The sequence below is a fragment of the Anser cygnoides genome, chromosome 28 (genome assembly GCF_040182565.1).
Source record: "Anser cygnoides isolate HZ-2024a breed goose chromosome 28, Taihu_goose_T2T_genome, whole genome shotgun sequence".
Taxonomy (NCBI): domain Eukaryota; kingdom Metazoa; phylum Chordata; class Aves; order Anseriformes; family Anatidae; genus Anser; species Anser cygnoides.
Window position 1 is genome coordinate 4,624,718 of NC_089900.1, and position 16,953 is coordinate 4,641,670.

Sequence of the window (16,953 nt, forward strand, 5' to 3'; positions counted from 1 at the left end):
TGCAAACACCATACCCCAGGAGAGACCCTGCTGCCTTCAGGAGCTGTCAGCCCTGAGGCCTTGGAGATACCTCGAGGGAGCCCAATGGCACAGAGCAAGCGATGCCATGATCGGGTGCTGTGCTGCTGAGCTGGGCCGGGCTCCTGGGCCCAAGGGGAGCTCCTGGCAATCGGGCAGCGCTGCAGAGAGCCAGCTCTGCCCAGGAGCAGCTCCTCTGCACAGTGCAGCAGGGCTGGGGGCTCTGACCACAGGTGGCACGGGGAGAGGAGGGAAGGAAAGAGGTGCTGGAGGCAGCGAGGAGCACAACAACAGAGGGCAGCGTGTGGCAGGACAGATCTGCAGACTCTTGACACTGTGAGTCTCTGGCAGCAGGGCAATGCAGATGGGGTTGCCAAAGGGGTCTTCTACAGCTGGCACATCTGATCGCTGATAGCATCTCTCAGGGCGGCTCTTTTTGTTTCTCCAGCACAGAGTAGAAGATGCTGTAGAGAATGGCATTGGTGATTGGATTTTTCAAGAGAAAGACCAAGGCAGGGGATAACCAAAGGGTAAGAATTTTTCTCACGTCTGTGCTTGCAGATTCTTGCAGTGAAAGGCAGGCAGGTTTCATGGTAATGGGTTGTTGGGATTGTACAGGAGACTGAGACACCTAGAGCATTGCAATGGGAGATAATGTGTCAGAGATGGACTTCATGAAGTCCCTTAACACACCTCAGCCCACAGGCTGCACCAACACTATCTTTGTGGTCCTCTCAGGTTTTATTCTAGCTGATCTTCAGGAGCTGGAAACCCTCTGATGCCCAGGGCCCTGCCTTTGTGTCTTCCTGCCAGAACAGAACACACAGTATTTGCAACGAGCATGAGCAGTCTCCTCTGCAGGCAGAGCTGCAGCAGAGGAGGGTCTGCTGAGTGTCTGTCTGTCCCTCCCTGGCCTTGCCTCCCCTGGCAGCAGCACGCTGCCATTCCTCCTGGCTTCTCCACCTGGCCGTGCTGCTGCTGTTCTTGTTTCCAGGCTGGCTGGGGATGGGGATTTCACATGTACATGGAGTGAGCCCTCGGTGTGCTTGGGGGAAGGGGAGTACGGGGACAGGGTGGGGGGTCTGGAGATGTGCAATTTGAGCCTGGATTGCTCTGCTCTCAGCAGTGTTCAGGTCCTGCTCAGGTGAAACTCTGATTGCAGTTGTCCTGCAGCTCAAAGAGATACCAGCACAGGGCAGCTCAGACCAGCACTGATGGACAGACTGGCTGTCCTCCCTGAAGGACACTCTGCACTAAAGGGACAGTCCCTTTGCCTCTGAGGATCCACCGGATTTCACTTGGAGTGCAGTAGAAATGCCCAGGATTTCTGCCTCAGAAAAAGAACTTAAACGCTGGGGAGGTATCAATAACAAAAAATACAAAAAAATAAATACCCAAAGTCCTGCTCGGCAATTGGTTGAACTGTGAGCAACAAAGGGGTAAGACTCTTTGATATCATCACTAAATTTTATCTGAGATTACCCCATGTTCCTCTTTACCTCTTGCTATAGGGCAGGACTTACTCCTCTGTTGCCTACAGCAGAGTCCCCTTCTCCCAGGGATACCCTCAGGCAGCATGAATCAGAACTCCTGAAAGGGACCTGCCAATTGTCTGCCTGGAAGGGAACAAGAATTTTGGGGGGTTTAAGCTGAGAAATAGAATGAGTTTTTCTCACTCAGTCTGCCATAACTTCTCAGATAAGTCTGCGGTAACTTGGCAGTGCTTTTTCTTCCTTGGGCAGGACCAAATGACCAAAAACAGCAAATGGCCAACAGCAGCTCAGTGAGCGAGTTCCTCCTGCTGGCATTCGCAGACACGCGGGAGCTGCAGCTCCTGCACTTCGCGCTCTTCCTGGCCATCTACCTGGCTGCCCTCCTGGGCAACGGCCTCATCCTCACCGCCGTAGCCTGCGACCACCGCCTCCACACCCCCATGTACTTCTTCCTTCTCAACCTCGCCCTCCTCGACCTGGGCTGCATCTCCACCACTCTCCCCAAAGCCATGGCCAATTCCCTCTGGGACACCAGGGCCATCTCCTATCAAGGGTGTGTTGCACAGGTGTTTTTGTTTGTACTTTTTATGTCCGTGGAATATTCACTTCTCACCATAATGGCCTATGACCGCTACGTTGCCATCTGCAAGCCCCTGCACTACGGGAGCCTCCTGGGCAGCAGAGCTTGTGCCCAGATGGCAGCAGCTGCCTGGGGCAGTGGCTTTCTCAATGCTGTCCTGCACACGGCCAGTACATTTTCCTTGCCCCTCTGCCAAGGCAATGCTGTAGACCAGTTCTTCTGTGAAATCTCCCAGATCCTCAAGCTCTCCTGCTCAGATTCGTACCTCAGGGAAGTCAGGGCGCTTGTGTTTAGCTTTTCTTTAGGCTTTGTTGTTTTATTTTCATTGTGGTGTCCTATGTGCAGATCTTCAGGGCTGTGCCGAGGATGCCCTCTGAGCGGGGCCAGCTCAAAGCCTTTTCCACGTGCCTCCCTCACCTGGCCGTGGTCTCCCTGTTTGTCAGCACCATCATCTTTGCCTACCTGAAGCCCCCCTCCATCTCTTCCCCATCCCTGGACCATGTGGTGGCAGTTCTGTACTCAGTGGTTCCTCCAGCATTGAACCCCTTCATCTACAGCATGAGGAATAAGGGACTGAAACATGCCCTGTGGAAACTGATATCTTGAGGTGTTTCAGAAGAAATTATTTTTCAGTCATCTTCTGCGAATGACTCATACTGTCACTTATTACAGGAAGAGCCAATATTCTCTTCAATATTCTCTTTTTGTTTGTTTGTTTGTTTGTTTGTGTCTTTGAGTATGTTTCTAGTACCAGTATTTTTTAGCTTTAATTCAGCTGTTGCCCAATAAAATTTCATTATTTGTCCCATTTCCAGTTCAGTATGTACATGTTGAGTATATGTACTGAGATTCTGTACCTGAGGAGCCATGCTCTCTATGAATTTAAACAAAATAAAGGAGCCTGCACTGCCTTCTTTGTCTGACGTCCATCCTCTGAGACCTGTCCTGGCTCTGCAGGGACAGTGCCCGTGTGCAGGGGTGCAGAGGAAAAGAGTCCCATCCCAGCAGCACAGCCAGGGAGCACCAGTGCTTGGATCTGCAGGGGAAGTTTGAGCCCAGGAAACAGCAGTGAATGGAGCCTGCAGAGCATGAGCCTATCCCAGGTGGCCTGAGCAGAGCTCAAGTGCTCAATCTGGTGTGAACAGGCAGAGGAGAGCTCTGTAGCCCCAGGGCATGCATCAGGCCTGGCAAAGGAGTCCAGCGAGTGATTTGTTGCAGCCCTGGGGCAATGGCAGTGACCCCATGAGCTGGGTCTGCCTCCCCGCCTGCCCAACACAGCCCTGCAGAGTGCCCCTGTGCCCCGGGTACCACAGCCCCCTCGCTCTGCAAAGCAGCACCACCAGCTGCGGCTGGGGCAGGGGCTTGGGCTGGGAGGGTGCCTCCCCTGAGTGTCTTCTAGGCCAGCTGCAGGCACATGGCTTCTGGACGTCAGCGTGATCTTCACTGTGTGGAAGGAGCTGAGAGACTGCCAACAGGCACGGGGCTTGAACACTGCCTGCAAGGTCCCTCCTGCCCTAGCACCTCCCAGGACTGGCACAGAACTGGCTCCCATGCATCAGAGAGGCTGGGAGTCCAGCAGCAGTGCCATGGGCTTGAAGGATCACAGCCAGCTCACTTCTACGTGGGCAGAGCCTTGCCCAAGAAGGGGATGTTTTGTAGGTATGGTATTACGAGGGCAGTGGTGCCTCAGAAGCTCTAAGTCCAGTAGGACACGAATGGCTGTTAAATGGTCTGTGAGTTGACTTCTTTCTGAAGTAGCCAACAGGTCTTCCCTTGACTTCTGGCTGGGATCAGTGCCTTTAGGCTCACATCTGCTGGTGTCCATGACAGGCCAGCAGATGCACCTGCTTTGCACGTAGGTTGTAAGATCCTCTCTTCCTAAGTACCTGGCAGGCCCCGTAGAGGAAGAGGTCTTGGATAGCTGTTGTCATGTCAGAGTGTCCTGGTTCCAGTTAGGACAGAGTTAAGTAGCTCATAGTAGCTGGTAGGGTGCTATGTTTTGGATTAGGATGAGAAGAGCACTGATAACATGCTGATGTTTTAATTGTTGCAGAGCAGTGTTTACACCAGGCCAAGGACTTTTCGGCTTCTCGCTCTGTCCTGCCAGCGAGCAGGCTGGGGGTGCAGCAGGAGCTGGGAGGGGACAGACCCAGGACAGCTGACCCCAACCAGCCAAAGGGGTATTCCATACCATCTGACACCATGCTAAACAATATATAGGGGTGGCTGGCCGGGGTGGGGGGCCGGCTGCTCAGGGATAGGCTGGGCATCGGTCAGTGGGTGGTGAGCAATTGCATTGTGCATCACTTGTTTCTTACACATTATTATTGTTAATACTATTACCATTATCACTATTATTATTATTGTTATTATTATATTCCTGTCTTAATAAACTGTCTTTATCTCAACTCACAGGCTTCACTTTCCCGTTTCTCTCCCCCATCCCAGAGAGGGAGGGGGGAGGGTGAGCGAACGGCTGTGTGGTGTTTAGCTGCCAGCCGGGTTACACCACAACACACAGGCAACTGGAACAAAGTACACCATGCACTCTATTCTGTAGTCAAGGGTTTTGAGAGTGGTATTGCTGGGAAGTCCACATACATCACAGAGAGATTTAATCAGAGATCTCTCCTGGGTTGTTTTTACATTGAGCTGTAGGGCAGGCCTGACTTCTGCAGAGGCCACAGCAGAGTCCCCTGTTCCCAGTGGCACCACCAACCAAAGCTCAAGCAAGGGAGCAGAAGAAAGGTCTCAGAAAGGAGAAAGTCACTTCTTCAATGAGGAGTAGATTTTTCTCAGACATGCCTCTCCTAATTATCACTGTAATATCCTCCTTGGATTGTCCCCTTTCTCCAGGAGGATGAGATGTCCAACAGCAGCTCCATCACCAAGTTCCTCCTCCTGCCATTCGCAGACACACGGGAGCTGCAGCTCCTGCACTTCGCGCTCTTCCTGGGCATCTACCTGGCTGCCCTCCTGGGCAACGGCCTCATCCTCACCGCCGTAGCCTGTGACCACCGCCTCCACACCCCCATGTACTTCTTCCTCCTCAACCTCGCCCTCCTCGACCTGGGCTGCATCTCCACCACTCTCCCCAAAGCCATGGCCAATTCCCTCTGGGACACCAGGGCCATTTCCTATGCAGGATGTGCTGCACAGGTCTTTTTCTTCTTCTTTTTGTTTTCAGTAGAATATTCTCTTCTCACCATCATGTCCTACGACCGCTGCGTTGCCATCTGCAAGCCCCTGCACTATGCAACCCTCCTGGGCAGCAGAGCTTGTGCCCAGATAGCAGCAGCTGCCTGGGGCAGTAGGGTTCTCTATGCTCTGCTGCACACTGCCAATACATTTTCCCTGCCCCTCTGCCAAGGCAATGCTATTGACCAGTTCTTCTGTGAAGTTCCCCAGATCCTCAAGCTCTCTTGCTCTGACTCCTACCTCAGGGAAATTGGGCTTCTCACATTTAGTGTTTTTGTGTTTTTGGGGTGTTTTGTTTACATTGTGCTGTCCTATATGCAGATCTTCAAGGCTGTGCTGAGGATGCCCTCTGAGCGGGGCCGGCACAAAGCCTTTTCCACGTGCCTCCCTCACCTTTTTGTAGTCTCCCTCTTTATCAGCACTGGCATGTTTTCCTACCTGAAGCCCCACTCTGTCTCCTCCCCATCCCTGAACCTGGCAGTGGCAGTTCTGTACTCGGTGCTCCCTCAAGTATTGAACCCCCTTATCTACAGCATGAGGAACCAGGAGCTCAAGGATGCCATTAGGAAAGTGATGTCACGGATGTTTTCCAGGATGTGCTGAGGAATTTAATTGGACCTTTCAGCAGATATAGACTCCTTTGCTTTATTTCCATCAGTACATTACAATCATCTGAAATGATGGAACACTTCTAATGCAAATTTTTTTTTTGCTTTTTTTTCCCCATGACATTAGAATATTACTTTTTTTAGGATGTGTATTGCAGGAGTAGAAAATGTACTCATCTTCTCCCATACTTGCATTGCCAGGACTCTGTCTCTTATGCACTTCACTTAATCTCCACAGTCCTTTAGGTATTTCCACCTGGCCTGATTAAACAGGCCATATTGGATGCCACCTTTCCAGCAGACTTTCTGGACACATGCACTCTCCATTCTTCTCCAGATTCCCCTTTCCCTACTCATTGGTCATACAGATACATCTCACCTACCCAGTTGGTTTTCGGATCCTGAGGGAGCTTCAAGCTTGCCTGTATCCCAGTTTTCTGTCTCATCATCCCTACAGCCAACTCTGTAGTTGTGTTTCTATACATCATTTCCTACCTATCTCAAACATTCCCAAATGTGAAGTCCCACATGACTGATGAGAGAAGTGCTGGGCATGTGGAGGTGAGCAGCAAGGCTGTCCATGCAGTCTAGGACTTCAAGGGACTGCTTTTCCTACACATACAGAGCTCCTTAGGAGACACATGGGGCCAATGTCAACTAGAGAATGATGCTATCACTTCTTCTCAAAACTCTAAACTAATGGAAACTAATCTTAAATAAAGAAAATGCTTTCTGTAAAGTTGTCACTGAAACTTTCTTGTTTACCTGCACTTTTGATACCTCACTAATTTACAGGACAAGTCTGGAAGACCGGATGAAAATGGCTGAATGGTAATGAGCCCCACGGTGCATTTGGTGCTGAGTCCACAAACCTCAGGTAGTGAGAGAATGATGCAACTGCAGGAGAAGTTAAAGTCAGAAGGAGACTTCGAAGTGTCCTGGAGTTTAGTGGTCTCCAGTGAGGGTCATTACTGACAAAGCCTCCCCATGGACTTGTTAGAACAGACAATGGGAGGCCATGATTGCAGATAGGCCAAGGCACTGTGCAGGAGACTCTGATACTGAGTAAAGATGAGGTCCTGTCCCTCACGCATGGCTCAGGGCTCTTCCTGGGGCAGTGGGATGTGGGGTGTGTGATGCTGTGTGAAGGACAATGCTATGACACTTCCTGGCCTCCTCACTGGGTTGCAAGGAAGCAACAAGCCCCCAGTGTCATGAGCACAGCATGTCTCCTCATGAGCCTTAGTAACAGAGACAACTGCCATAGCCAAGGGGACAAAGACCTTGGTTCTGCTGGGGCCTTCCAGTCTTGCCAGTGCTCTTGGTCTTTTCCATTACAGGCTGTCCTGTGCTGTCTTATCCCTTCCCACTTTTCTCTGAAAGCTGTAGGCACCCACCTTGCTTCTCCACCTTGCTCTCATACATGCATTTCCTTACTCTCACTGATGTCTCCTCACCCTCCCTGGCAGTTCCTTGAAACACAATGGCATGGGCTGACCACAGACTCTTTCTGGGTGGCCTCTGGCCCTAACCCATTAGCCTTCTGTTGCACTGTGAACTGATCAGACAGAAGAAACCTCACCAGGATCTTCCAGGTCTGCTGCTGCCCTTCCAGCTTCTCAGGTAGTCATGACCAAGCTGTGTGCCTGTTGCTGTCCCACCATGTGCTCAGACAGAAGGGACTTGAAAACCCATGCCCAAGACCTCTTCCTGCATGGGGCCTAGCAGGCTCTATTCTAGTGAGATTCCAGGGGCTGAAGCTGATTGGTTCAGTTTAGCAAGGAGCAGACAATATTTATATATATATATATATAAAGTAAGCAAGCTTTATTACAAGCTATTTACACACATACCAACCCCAGGGCAATGACAATGATACCGATGAGTGTGAAGCTTTTCCCAATCATTGATGGCCTAGAGGAAGGAGTCATTAGGCACACCGCTTGAACAGGCATTCACATTGAGGCAACGTCGTCCTTGGTAGTGCGCCTTGTCTCTCTCCTCTGGGGGAGTCCCAGTTTTATTCCCTCCTACCCACTAGCTGTTCTGACACGTGAGGCCAACACATGTCACAAGGGCCACCAGGCTCCTCCTTGGTCTTGTATAAGCATGTCTACAAATGCGCATGTGCACCATTTGAGTTGGGGTTGCACCCACTCCGCGAAGGTTGTTCCATCATCATCTTCTCCTGCTGCCCTCTGGCCAGCTTTTCCAGCTGCAAGTGTCATGGGTATAAGCCAAGCTGCAAAGTTTCACCAGCCTTGCCACAGTTTCACTAGCATTGTCTCAGAGCTTAGTTAGTTCCTTGTTTTTCTTCCTCTTTTCCCCTGCATATGTGCTCAGCAACTTACATCCCTCCCTACAAGGACGAGCTGTTCCACAATGCACCAAACAACACAATCACAGTCATAAGGTCACTATGTCTTTACACAGGGTTGTAAGGAGGCAGCAAGGACCCAGTGTCACGAGCACAACATGTCTCCTTATGAGCTTCAGTAGCAGAGACAGCTTTTACAGCCAAGGGGACAAAGACCTTAGTTCGGCTGGGGCCTTGCAGCCTTGCCAGTGCTCTTGGTTTTCTCCACGTCTGCTGCTGGCCTTCCAACTTCTCAAGTTGACATGACCAAACTGTGTGCCTGTTGCTATCCCACCACGTACTCAGGCAGAAGAGACATGAAAACCCACACCCAAGGCCTCTTGCTGCATGGGGTTTATCAGGCTCTTAGACAGAGGGCATCTCACAATCAGTGTGCCAAGCAGGTGCCTTCTGCTGCCTTATCAGGGGATTCTAGCAGGTGCAAGCCAAAAAGCACAGATGTCAGCCAGGAGGCAAGGGCTGACACATCAGCTGCTTCAGAGAGAGGTCACCTCAGATTCTTTGTCCCCAGCCATGTTACTGCTGCTGGCCTGTCAGCTCCAGAGTCAGAGGTGACCAGATGCTTCCTACTGGATTTTAAGTTTCTGAGGCACAACAGACCTCCTAATAACATACCCACCCAACACCTTCCTTGTGGGCCAGCACATGAGGCGTTAAAAAAGTAAGCTTCTCACATGAAATTTATGAAGTAAATTTTCTGCCACTGCTAGAAACATTCTTCATAGGATCTACTGTGTTCATACTGAGACATGATATATCTCTACCCCTGCCTTTCTCTTTTTCTTTCTCTGCATATTATGTCTTCAGAGAGCTCTCCAATGGAAAGAATCTTTGAATTGCAAAATAACTCATATTCGAGGAGACCCCTGAATGGCATCTTCTTGGACGGTCTTGCTCAAAGAAAACTAAATAGATGAGGTTTCTCAAGAGCTCCTTTCGGCTTGGCACAAACCAGAAAGGGTCTGAAAGCATGCTCCATCCTGTAATTCCGAGATTTAATGACAACACTCAACAGTGTTGGCACAAGTGCTGATCACTGAGGGATGCTGCTAGGAACTGCCTGACAGGAGAACTTTGCACAACGGATGACACCTGGGCCTGATTGTCCTGCCAAATTCCCACCCACAGCCTCATCCATTAGTTATGTCCACATAGCACCATTCTCACTACAATAAGTCTCTGGGAGACAATGTCAACGGCCTTGCTAAACTGCAGGTAGACAGTGTCACTTTCTTTCTCCTCCCCTATGGGTTCAGCAATCCCTTTTTTGTCCTTGAAGTGCCTGGAAGTAGCTGTGGAAAAGCTTGCCCCATCACCTTCCCAGGGACTGAGGTGAGGCTGACCAGCCTTAATTCTCCCCACTCTTCTCTTTCCTCTTCCAGAAGACAGGTCTGATGTCATTCCAAGTCTCCAGAAAGCTCTCTGGTCCCCCTGGCACATTTGCTGACACAGTCCGGAAAGACAGGGGAGGGTGATGCAGCAGACTGGGGCATTTGCAATGAATCTGTCCAGGACAGGTGAGATGGATTTCATGGAGGTGGTGGGGGTTGTTCCTGGTGTCACACATGGAAGTGTCAGGGCTCTGTGAGGTGTCCACATCTGAGCTGGCCTCATGTACTTCTTGTAAACACAGCAGTGTTCAGAGACATGAGTCTTGCACATCCAAAGACAGGGCATTGCAGTGGTTGTGGTGTCCTTCTGGCTCGTGTTGCCTCTCCCAAAGGCTGAGAGGCGTCTCAGCCCTGTGGTACATCGCCCTGCTCTGCACTTGTCTGAGATACCCCACGGCATGAGGAACGGACACAGGCTGAGGGCATTTGTGCTCAGGTTTGCCTTACATGCACACAATATGCACATTGAAGCCTCATCTGTACAGGGCACACATGTGGCCTTCTGACTGAGCCATTCTGTATCCCTCTGTGGAGGAACAAACCACCTCTCTGAGCTGGGCTGAGAGCCCTGTTCCTGGAGCTCCTCAGGCAGCTCCTGCTGCCCCCGAGCCCTGGCGGCCTGCCCCAAGCTGCATACGTACCAAGGGGTTTCTCTTTCCAGGGATCCCCTGCACACACACGGGGCCCCACTCTCCTCCCAGGACTTCCCACCTCAACAAAGAGCCTTTCCCAGGAAGGAGTATGCCTGTTCTGGCCTGGCCAGCCATTCCTGCACCCTCTCCCCATGCATCCCACAGTCCCAGCTGGTGGTGCTGCTCTGCAGAGCGAGGGGGCTGTGGTGTCCAGGACACAGGGGCACTCTGCTACTCTGCAGGGCCGTGCTGTGCAGGCTGGGAGGTAGAGACAGGTCATGGGTCTCTTCCACTGACTGCCTCCCACACCAGCTCTTCTGTGGCTGTCAAGGGTGCTCAGCAGTAGCCTTCTTTCTTTCCTCGAGTGCCATCAGAAGTGTTTGGCTCCTGCACTGCATCCAGCCTATGGTGTTTCACTAGGGGTAAAATGAATCAGTCACCAGACTCCCTTCCTTGTTCCCGCTGTGTCCCCTGGGTCACGGGGCTCTTCTTCTCACACCCAGATCTAGCACTTTATCTCAGGGGAACTCCACCTGAGACAGGCTCGCACTCCGTGGGCTCCATTCATGGCTGACTCCCTGGCAGACGCTGTCCCTGCAGCTCCTCTGGGCTCTCCTGGCAGCTCCTGATTCTTTCCAAAAAATGCTCACCTGCTGCCAGTGTCCTGGTTTCAGATAGAACAGAGTTAATTTTCCTCCTAGTAGCAGGTAGGGTGCTGTGTTTGAGATTTAGGATGAGAATAATGTTGATAACACACTGATGTTTTGGTTGTCGCAGAGCAGTGTTTACACTAAGCCAAGGACTTTTCAGCTTCTCGCTCTGTCCTGCCAGCGGGCAGGCTGGGGGTGCAGCAGGAGCTGGGAGGGGACAGACCCAGGACAGCTGACCCAAACTGGCCAAAGGGGTATTCCATACCATCTGACGTCATGCTAAACAATTAATATGGGGGGACTGGCCGGGGTGGGGGGACTGGCTCCTTGGGGATAGGCTGGGCATTGGTCAGCGGGTGGTGAGCAATTGCATTGTGCATCACTTGTTTTGTACACATTATTAGTAGTAGTACTATTATTATTATTATTGTTGTTGTTGTTGTTATTATTATTATTTTCTGTCCTAATAAACTGTCTCTCTCTCAACCCACAGGCTTTGTTTTCCTGATTCTCTCCCCCATCCCAGAGAGGGAGGAGGGAGGGTGAGCAAATGGCTGTGTGCTGCTTAGCTGCCAGCTGGGTTAAACCACAACAGCCAGCCCCATCACATGCTCTAGTGCCCCAGGCAGGTTAATTGGAGACTCTTCAGCATACACCTGAGTGCTGGACACCAACAAGCAACACCTGAGCCAGCCCCCATGCCCTCAAACACCCAGCTGGGGCTCTGATCACTTCACCCTGAGCCCATGGAGAAACAGGCAAAGCTAGGTCCCTCTTTGGAGTCCATTTCTGGACTGCAATGTTCTTGACAACAACTGAGAAGGAAGACCTGAGCCCTCAGGCACTACCCTGAGCAGAATCACTTTATGGGACGGAAATGCTGTTCTGGAGGCCAAGTGTGTCACAAAAGTGCCCATTGACTGTCTCTGCCTGTGATCACAGGATTGCCACACAGCAGTACTGTGACCAAGCTACAGGAACAATCAGGCTTACGCCAACAGAAAAGGCTCAGCAGGAGAGTGTGGAAGTGGAATGAAAGCAGCTCTAGACAGACCAAGCACTGGTGCTTCCTGGCAGTGCTGCTGTGATGGGACTCTATTCCTCTCCACTTCTACCCATGGGCATTACCCTGCAACCCCTAGCAAAGTTCTCAGAGGAAGCATCTCAGGCACGCTCCACTGCAGGTTCCTTTATTTTGTTTAAATACGTGAGTAGGATAAATAATGACAATTTATATGGAAAACATTGTTGTCCCTTACACCCCTCATTAATAAACAAATAAAAACCACCAAAGAACAAAAGACAAGCTTGACATATCGTGAGTTACATTATGAGTGCTTTGCAGAAGAAGACAGGCAGTGCATTACTTCTGATGTACACCCACTCATGAGTTTGCGCAGTGCATCCTTGAGCTCCTGGTTCCTCATGCTGTAGATGAGGGGGTTCACTGCTGGAGGAACCACCGAGTATAGAACTGCCACCACCAGATCCAGAGATGGAGAGGAGAGGGAGGGGGGCTTCAGGTAGGCAAAAAAGGCAGTGCTGAGAAAGAGGGATACCACGGCCAGGTGAGGGAGGCACGTGGAAAAGGCTTTGTGCCGTCCCTGCTCAGAGGGCATCCTCAGCACGGCCCTGAAGATCTGTACATAGGAGAGAACAATGAAAACAAAACACCCCAAAAACACAAAAACACTAAATGTGAGAAGCCCAATTTCCCTGAGGTAGGAGTCAGAGCAGGAGAGCTTGAGGATCTGGGGGATTTCACAGAAGAACTGGTCCAGGGTATTTCCTCCACAGAGTGGCAATGAAAATGTATTGGCAGTGTGCAGGACAGCATAGAGAAAGCCACTGCCCCAGGCAGCTGCTGCCATATGGGCACAAGCTCTGCTGCCCAGGAGGCTCCCGTAGTGCAGGGGCTTGCAGATGGCAACGTAGCGATCATAGGACATGATGGTGAGAAAATAATACTCTGCTGACAATAAAAAGAAAAAGAAAAAGACCTGTGCAGCACATCCTGTATAGGAGATGGCCCTGGTGTCCCAGAGGGAATTGGCCATGGCTTTGGGGAGAGTGGTGGAGATGCAGCCCAGGTCGAGGAGGGCGAGGTTGAGGAGGAAGAAGTACATGGGGGTGTGGAGGCGGTGGTCGCAGGCTACGGCGGTGAGGATGAGGCCGTTGCCCAGGAGGGCAGCCAGGTAGATGGCCAGGAAGAGCGCGAAGTGCAGGAGCTGCAGCTCCCGCGTGTCTGCGAATGCCAGGAGGAGGAACTCGGTGATGGAGCTGCTGTTGGACATTTTCTGCCTCTGGACATGGGGTTCTGTCCAAGGAGGGAATAACAAGTGAATAGTCAAACATCTACAAAATCTATTGCATAGGTCGTTTAAGCTACTGCTCTCTCACCAACACACAACAGACATGCACTGCCTTACTCCTTTCTAGAAGACCTCTGTGCAACATCCTGGCCAGAGTTCTGGCTGGGTTCTGTTGGTGATGCTCTTTCTGTGAGCAGGAGAAACTGCCCTTTGGCACTGGGAGAGTCAGTTCTGCTCTGAAGCCAAAGGCATAGGAACTGGGTGCGACCTCAGATGCCTGCTGGCCAAGGGCATCTCCCTCTTTGCAGATCCAGAGGAGCAGGTCAAATAATCCCTCAAGAAACAATAAAATTGATGCTGGCACTGGCTTTAGGCTGAGGTCTATGAAAGAACTTGGTGAGATTCTTTAAAGACATGCAGACCTTTTCCAGAGCAATGGTCTAGGAGCCTCAATCTGTAATAAAAACACTGTTCCTCCATTACCAACAGCCTGGCTTACCTGTAGGGCATCAAATAGTGGATTGACTGCTTACCCTAGAGGTAGACCATACCTTGAACTTTCACTTGACAAACCTATTTCAGGTATGTGTGAATTCTCACACCACCACCCCAGGAAATCCAAAGGAAACTCATGACCAAGTTCCCAAGACATTATGTCTGAAGTACTATAATGGATGAGAAGGGGATTGCTCCAGGGGAGGTGTCTGCAGTGCACAGATGTCAGAGAGATGTCCAGATCTCCCCTGCCATGGTGTTTCTTGGAGCAGTTCCGTCTCACTGCCTGCCCATGGCTCTGCTGCCTGCAGCTCTCCCTGCCTGCAGCTGGGTCTCTGTCCCCACACCTCCTGCCTGCAGGTCACAGCCCCCATCCCACCCTCTGGGTGCTCAGCTCTGCCCTGCAGACACCTCCTGGCAGCAGGGCTCTGCCCAGGGGCAGCTCGCTGGGGGCACGTCCTAGAGACCAGGTCACACAGACCCTGCTGGCACTGCACATGTGGTGGTGGTGGAGCTTTCTAGGGTCTGAGGGGAAGGAAAGGGACTTGCTGGGGGTCCTTGTAATGCTCCTTGTGATGGCTTAGAAATGTCAGCCTTCTCTAGGAAATAACAGTATCTATTTCCATTCCCACCAAGCCAAAGAAGAGACGACTGAAAGAAAAGGGTCAGAAAAGCAGAGATTCAAGGCGCTAACCCTTGCCTTCTCTCCTCTCTTACAATGTGGCTTGAATACACCCTGGTTGTGCTGTGGATCTGTGAGCAGGCTGCCCCAGGCAGCAGCCTCCCACCAGCAGCAGGACCCTGCCCGCCCGGGGGGGCTCCTTCCACCCGCAGCTTCTCCCCGCAGCGCCCTGGGCAGCTCCCCGGGCAGGCTGAGTGCTGAGCCTGGCAGGCGGCAGAGGCCCTGCCCCGGCACACAGCCCCTGGGGCACAGCAGGGACCCTGCTCTGCACCACAGCCCCGGGCACCCCTGCCTGCACCCCCAGCTTCACAGCCTGCAGCCAGCCCGTGACAAGGGAACCCTCGGGGCCTGGCCTCCGTGCATTTTCCTTCTGCTAGAAACTTACCATATTATGTGCTTTAGGCATTGAATCTCCAATGATCTCTCAGTATATCCTCACTCCACTCAGCCCGTAACCTCTATCTCCTATCTCTCCTCTCCCAGTGCCAGCTGCAGGCAGTGCCCCCAGCCCTGCTGCACTGTGCAGAGGAGCTGCTCCTGGGCAGAGCTGGCTCTCTGCAGCGCTGCCCGCTTGCCAGGAGCTCCCCTTGGGCCCAGGAGCCCGGCGCAGCTCAGCAGCACAGCACCCGACCATGACATCGCTTGCTCTGTGCCATTGGGCTCCTTCGAGGTGTCCCCAAGGCCTCAGGGCTGACAGCTCCTGAAGTCATCGGGGTCTCTCCTGGGGTGTGGTGTTTGAAGCAGACTGAAGTCATCACCGGCTGCTCCTCTCTGAACATGGGAGAGATGCATTTTAGAAGTGAGATTTGTGCTATTAAAGTGTGTTTGTCAAACACAAGCACAAATGATTCCCTCATTTAACCCCTATTGTGTTCTCACTGCGTGGAAGGACACCTCAGCCATGACATCCAGGGATCATTTCACCCCTCTGAACACCCTTCACCATTTCTTTTAGAAACTGAGAAAGAAACATCTTGCTCGTTGGTGTCCTAACAAGATGGGGGGACCAGAATGCTCTAAAATGGTTTCTATGAGTGGAATGGGACACAAAGACATCATTGGTTGAGTTTTCCCAGCTGTCCATCTGGAAGATCCTCTACCCATACACAAATCTCTTCTTCCTCTCTCGCATGACCAGCATGGTGACTGGGATGTGGAACACCCTCATCATCGTGCTGGTGCCTACAAGCAAACACCTGCAGATGCCCGTGGCCTTCTTCCTGAGGAAGATTTGTCATCCTTGCAGACCTTGTACAGCTCCACCACCCTGTGCCAGATGCAGGACAGCTTCCTGGCTGGAGACAGTACCTCTTTTACTCACAGAAGTGGTAGCGCTATCAGCTGCACCTTCTGCATGAATTGAGTGCTTCCTGCTGGGGGCCATGTCCTATGGTCAGTCCTGGGCTGTATGCCATCCCTGTTCTCTGCAAGAGTCGTGAAGTGGAAGGTCTGACTCCAGAAGGCAGCTGTAACTAAATCAGGGGAATTTCTCTCATGTACAGTAATAACTTCTCCTCCTCCCAGCTACAGTTCTGTGGCCCCAGTGTCGTGGACCCCTTCTGTGATTTTGCCCCATTGCTGGAGCTCCCCTGCAGGGCCCCATTAATACTCATTGTCTTTGCTTTCATAATCTGTATTTTGGATCCAATCTTCCTCTTCCCGCTCATGCAGTGTTCATGTGTGTGTGTCCTGCGTTGGCAGGCCCATGGCCTTACCCACCTGCTCTTCCGTCCTCACGAGTGTCACCGTTTTCTATGACACCATCATAACTCTCCGTGTGAAGCACAGAACAGCCCTCCTAAAAGATATTAACCAAGCCATTTCCCAAACCTTCATCATCCTCCTGGTCAGCCCTCAGGTTGCTTAGAGGTGGTGTGGGAAGGGTGAGAGAGGTGCTGGTGGAGCTGCAGATGTCATCATAAGACCTATCTCAAAAACCTTGGAAAGGACAGATTGATCAAAGACGTTCCTCGGCACTTGGAAAAGGCAGATGTCAAACCCATCTTCTACTAGAAGGGCAAGCAGAAGGATAATTAAGCGTAACCAATGATTAAAATGCCAGCCTTAACCCTAGCCATCAACCCAGACCTAAACTATAAGCCTCAAACCTTGCCGTCATTCTAAACCTTGAGCAGGTTCCTTGAGCAGAACACCAATCCCTCCCTTAAAGCCCTTTCCATTACCTTAACCCTGGAGGGTGACCTCTAATCCTTAAACTTTGTTCTGAACACGTAACCCCCAAAACCCTCCAACATGTACACAGCACATCTCATCTTCAACCCCACTCCTACCTCTAATTTATGCTGTTTGTCCCCTTTGGGCAGGGCAGGGACTGTGAGGTCCTGCGGCAGTGCATGGCTTTGGAAGAGGTGTGTGAGGTGACAGGTATGTGATCAGATCAGAGGCCAAAAGGAAGAGCTGTCTGGGAACACTGTGATGAAGTCAGGTGTGCCTCAGGATCTGCTGGGCCTGCAGGAGGCACATGGCTGTGAAGGAGGCTGGGAGGTCACTTCTGTC

The 16,953-nt window shown here is 51.6% G+C and overlaps 1 protein-coding gene and 1 pseudogene across 1 annotated transcript; one reads left to right on the top strand and one right to left on the bottom strand.

The window, feature by feature from the left end:
* The first annotated feature begins 1,031 nt into the window (after positions 1-1,031).
* LOC136787281 (olfactory receptor 14A16-like) lies at positions 1,032-2,753 on the top strand (annotated as a pseudogene).
* Positions 2,754-12,150: 9,397 nt separating this feature from the next.
* Positions 12,151-16,709, bottom strand: LOC136787040 (olfactory receptor 14J1-like). Its single transcript, XM_066984147.1, has 2 exons — positions 16,690-16,709; positions 12,151-13,311 (listed from the first exon to the last, which is right to left on the bottom strand). Exons 1-2 carry the CDS (start codon positions 16,707-16,709, stop codon positions 12,276-12,278), a joined length of 1,056 nt encoding a protein of 351 aa, XP_066840248.1. The 3' UTR covers positions 12,151-12,275.
* Positions 16,710-16,953: the final 244 nt, after the last annotated feature.